Source organism: Eutrema salsugineum, unplaced genomic scaffold (genome assembly GCF_000478725.1).
Source record: "Eutrema salsugineum unplaced genomic scaffold, Eutsalg1_0 scaffold_2, whole genome shotgun sequence".
NCBI classification, from domain to species: domain Eukaryota; kingdom Viridiplantae; phylum Streptophyta; class Magnoliopsida; order Brassicales; family Brassicaceae; genus Eutrema; species Eutrema salsugineum.
In genome coordinates, this window is record NW_006256829.1 from 15543106 (window position 1) to 15548095 (window position 4990).

The following is a 4990-nucleotide window of genomic DNA, read 5'->3' on the forward strand; positions in this document are numbered from 1 at the left end:
ACGGTCGACTATTTTGACTTAAATTTGGAAAAGTCTGGCAGTTTTGTCTGTGATTACAGCCAATTTATTATTATGCCTATTTTGCTTCAAGTTGCATTTTTACCACAAGCTGTCTGTAGTTACAACCAATTTGTTTAGTCTTTGTCAGTGGCAGTTTTGCCTGTAGTCCACCACCACATGGTGAAAAGTCATGACTGCTCGTGAATTTTTTATTTTATTTCTTTCCTTTTAGGCAGTACTACTTGACTTAGATGTTGCCATGTTGGAAAAGTCTAGCACTTTTGTCGGTCATTACATTCAATTTATTATTATCCTACTTTGCTTCAAGTTGCATTATCCCCACAAGTTAAAGGCATTTTGCAATTGCTTCGTCTCGTATTCACTTTCCTTGAAAATATGAGAAGCACCATAAGCTTTTCACCAACAAAAAAAATTAAAAAATTTGAGAAGCATGAGACTGTTTCTTTTGCATGTTTTCAATGCTCTCATGTTCCTTGAAGCAATTGGTTCGTACCAATGAGACTGATAGAAAGTGTTGTTCGAGTATGAAACTGTTCAATGCTCTTTGAAATTTTATGATTTTGTTGCGACTAGATTATTCTAGCAATGCAATGATAACACACTTGTCGTTAATTGGTGGATTTCTGTAAAAACCCAAGATGTGTTTAAATTTTTTTGAAAAAAAAGTGACATAAGTGAGTGGTATGTAGTAGAGTCTTAAAAACTAGTGACATGTTTTGAACACTGTTGACTTCTTGCCTTCGATGGCATGAGACACATGGCGCATTCTATGTGGTTGTGAGCCAATTTATTATCATCACAATGTGAAAGCAATTGCTTCGCCCTTATAATTCAGTTTCCTGCAATGATAAGCACAAATAGCTTTAAACCAAGAAGACATTTTTTTTATAAAAAAAAAAAGACAAACTTTTAAAAGCATGAAACTGTTTCTTTTGTTTTCTCTTATTTCTCTCATGCTACTGGAAGCACATGGTTTTACCGATGAAACTGATAGGCAAGCGTTGCTGGAATTCAAGTCTCAAGTATCTGAAGACAAAAGAGTTGTCTTGTCCTCATGGAATCACTCACTCCCACTCTGTAATTGGAAGGGGGTTACCTGTGGCGGCAAACACAAGAGAGTTACTCATCTGCACCTGGGAAAATTGTCATTAGGGGGAGTGATATCACCATCAATTGGTAATCTTTCGTTTCTCATATCACTTGATCTCTATGATAACTCTTTTGGTGGTACTATTCCTCAAGAGGTGGGAAACTTGTTTAGACTTGAATACTTGGATATGGGCTTAAATATTTTGGGAGGACAGATTCCAATTGGTTTGTACAACTGCTCTAGATTGGTGAAGCTTCGTTTAGATTCAAATCATCTTGGAGGTGGTGTTTCTTGGGAACTAGGGTCATTGACGAAGCTAGTTCATTTAATTTTTTATGAAAACAATCTGCAAGGGAAGCTCCCTGCATCTCTAGGAAACTTGACATCTCTACAAAAACTTGCATTCTCAAATAACAATCTGGAAGGAGAAATTCCAAGTGAGGTAGCTAAACTGACTCAAATACAGAGTCTTCAATTATTTGCTAACAATTTCTCAGGTGTTTTTCCTCCTGCTATCTACAATTTGTCTTCACTTGAGCTTTTAGGTCTCGCTTATAATAATTTCTTGGGTCATCTGAGACTGGATTTTGGTATTCTGCTACCAAATCTTGTATCATTAAATGTGGGAGGGAATTATCTCACAGGATCCATTCCAGTAACACTTTCCAATATCTCGACTCTTGAAAGATTGGGAATGAATGAGAACCATCTGACTGGAAGTATTCCTACCTTTGGAAAAGCACCAAATTTAGAACGGTTACTTCTTTATACCAATTCTTTGGGAAGTAACTCTTATGGAGATTTTGAATTCCTCACTTCTTTGACAAACTGCACCAAACTAGAGGTATTAGAGATTGGTCAAAATAGGCTTGGGGGTGACTTGCCTGTTTCCATTGCCAATCTGTCCACCAAACTCATTACTTTTGACCTTGGAGGAACCCTCATTTCTGGAAGAATTCCTCATGACATTGGGAATCTCATAAGTCTACAAAAAATTTTGTTGGATCAAAATATGTTGATTGGACCACTTCCAACCTCTCTTGGGAAGCTTTTAAACTTGAGGGTTTTAAGTCTACATTCAAATACATTATCAGGAGAGATACCAGCTTTTATAGGCAACATGAGTATGTTAGAAACACTCAATTTGTCTAACAATAGTTTTCAAGGAATTGTTCCTCCAAGTCTTGGTAAATGTAGCAATTTGCTTCATTTACGTATTGATTCTAATAAGCTGAATGGGAGTATACCTCTGGAAATTATGCAAATCCAACGCCTTGTTCTCCTAGACATGTCTGGGAATTCCTTGTTCGGCTCTCTGCCAGAAGATATTGGACAACTAGAAAATCTTGGTACACTGTCTCTTGCGGATAATAGATTATCAGGGAAACTCCCAAAAACCATTGGAAACTGTCTCACAATGGAAAATCTTTATTTGCAAGGAAATCATTTTGATGGAGATATTCCAGATATAAAAGGGTTGGTGGGTGTTAAAGAAGTTGATTTGTCGAACAATAATCTCACTGGAGTTATACCTGAGTATCTTGCAAACTTTACCAAGTTGAAGTATCTCAATCTATCAGTTAACAGATTCGAGGGGTGGGTGCCTACAAAAGGAATATTTCAGAATACTAGTATAGTTTCCATATTTGGAAACAATGATCTATGTGGAGGCATAACAGAATTTCAACTAAATCCATGCCTCTCGCAAGAACCACCAGTGAAGACAAAGCAGAATTCCTCTCATATGAAGAAAGTTGCAATTGGAGTTAGCATAGGCATATCTTTGCTTTTTCTGCTGTTCATGGCTTCAGTTTCTTTGATTTGGTTCAGAAAAAGAAAGAAGAACAAGGAGACCAATAATCCAACTCAATCTACCTTGGAGGTCTTCCATGAGAAGATAAGTTATGGAGATCTTCGAAATGCAACAAATTTCTTCTCTTTAAGCAATATGGTTGGGTCAGGCAGTTTTGGTACTGTGTTTAAGGCATTGCTTCCAAATGAGAACAAGGTTGTTGCGGTAAAAGTTCTAAACATGCAGAGACGTGGAGCGATGAAGAGTTTTATGGCGGAATGTGAATCTCTCAAGGACGTAAGGCATCGTAATCTTGTTAAACTGTTGACAGCTTGTTCGAGCATTGATTTCCAAGGAAACGAATTTAGAGCTCTCATATATGAGTTCATGCCAAATGGAAGCTTGGATATGTGGTTGCACCCGGAGGAAGTCGAAAAGATTCGTAGGCCTTCAAGAACCTTGACACTTCTTGAAAGGCTCAATATTGCCGTAGATGTGGCTTCTGTTTTAGAGTATCTTCATGTTCGTTGTCATACACCAATAGCTCATTGCGATCTCAAGCCAAGTAACGTCCTTCTAGACGATGATTTCATTGCTCATGTTAGCGACTTTGGTCTGGCTCGTCTTCTTCTCAAATTTGACCAGGAGTCTTTCTTCAACCAACTAAGCTCAGCTGGTGTTAGAGGGACCATCGGTTATGCTGCACCAGGTAAAAATATCACACATACGCAAAAGTTTAAATGAAGAAACTTAGTGTATATTTACAACTCCAATTCTTGTTTTTTGTGAATTATGGTGTGCAGAATATGGGATGGGAGGGCAACCATCAATACATGGTGATGTGTATAGCTTTGGGGTTCTACTTTTGGAGATGTTCACTGGAAAACGACCTTCCAATGAGTTATTTGGAGGAAACTTCACCTTACACAGCTACACCAAATCGGCGTTGCCAGAGAGAGTTTTGGACATTGCAGACAAATCCATCATTAACAGCAATCTCAGAGACGGTTTCACTGTTGCTGAGTGCTTGACATTGGTTTTGAATGTTGGACTTAGGTGTGGTGAAGAATCCCCAACAAACCGTTACGCAACGAGTGAAGCCCTAAAGGAGTTAGTCTCAATCAGAGAGAGGTTCTTTAAATCCCGAAGATCACTCAGACGTTGAAGTGTATATGACCTATATAATATCATCTTTCACAATCTCTGTTTTCTTACTCTATGAAAATTCCAGAATATTGTTAATGAATGTTTGTGTTATTTGGAGACAATAGATGAATGTTGTGTTTAGCAACTTTATAGTTTAATAATCCTCAATGTTCCCCTTTTTAAATCACAGTTTTGTTTGGATTTTCTCAGTGTTCGTAATTTAAAGTTCTGATTTTTTTCCAGTGTTTATCAAGTCATGTTTTCTGTTTTCGTAGTATAATCCTCAATGTTCACGTTGACACAATCATTCTCCTAAGGAAATAAATGAAAAATGAAATGAATCTGCAAAAGATGAAGTTTTAGTAACACAAAAACAACATACCCCTCGTCACTGCGAGCACAGGAACTATAGGTATATGTTTTGAATTCTCAATGTTTGTAAAATTAGGTTCCCAAGTTGGAGTAGTAATGATGGTTTTGTGACTCAATGCTTGTGTTTGGTTTGAAGGCCTGAGCACGATGCTCATCTTTGTCCCAATTCCTGCTAAAAATAGCTCTCTTTGATTGATTAATGGGGTTTTTTTTTGCTAAAAATGACCTAAAAATTGATTTTGAATACAAAAATAGACCTCTAATAAAATATTTGACAAAAATAATCCAAAGGGGTAGTGAAAAGACAATATAATCCTATATGACCAAATAAAAACGGATGTCTTTAATTATTACGATTTAAACCCTGAAAAAGTCTACTAAAAACTGTTAGAAGTCTACTAGACTAAGCTTATGAAGTTTACTATGTAATTATATCATAAAATTTAATTTTAAAATTAATAAAAAAATAATTTTGGTTTCAAATTTGCAATCATAAATTAGATATTGGTAATCCTAATGTATATGAATTATTATTTCATATTTTTTTTTGTCAACAGCGTTAACTACCT

At 36.4% G+C, this 4990-nt stretch overlaps 1 protein-coding gene across 1 annotated transcript; it reads left to right on the plus strand.

The window, feature by feature from the left end:
• The first annotated feature begins 896 nt into the window (after positions 1 to 896).
• LOC18017632 (probable LRR receptor-like serine/threonine-protein kinase At3g47570) lies at positions 897 to 4238 on the plus strand. Its single transcript, XM_024155930.1, has 2 exons — positions 897 to 3612; positions 3707 to 4238. The coding sequence occupies exons 1-2, from the start codon at positions 939 to 941 to the stop codon at positions 4066 to 4068; spliced, it is 3036 nt and encodes a 1011-aa protein (XP_024011698.1). The 5' UTR covers positions 897 to 938; the 3' UTR covers positions 4069 to 4238.
• Positions 4239 to 4990: the final 752 nt, after the last annotated feature.

What these genes read in the sequence shown, in the direction of transcription:
- LOC18017632 (XM_024155930.1), top strand. Translation starts at nt 939, where the DNA reads ATGAAACTGTTTCTTTTGTTTTCTCTTATTTCTCTCATGCTACTGGAA. An exon ending in CATCGGTTATGCTGCACCAG is followed by an intron (nt 3,613 to 3,706) that starts GTAAAAATATCA and finishes TATGGTGTGCAG; the next exon opens with AATATGGGATGGGAGGGCAA.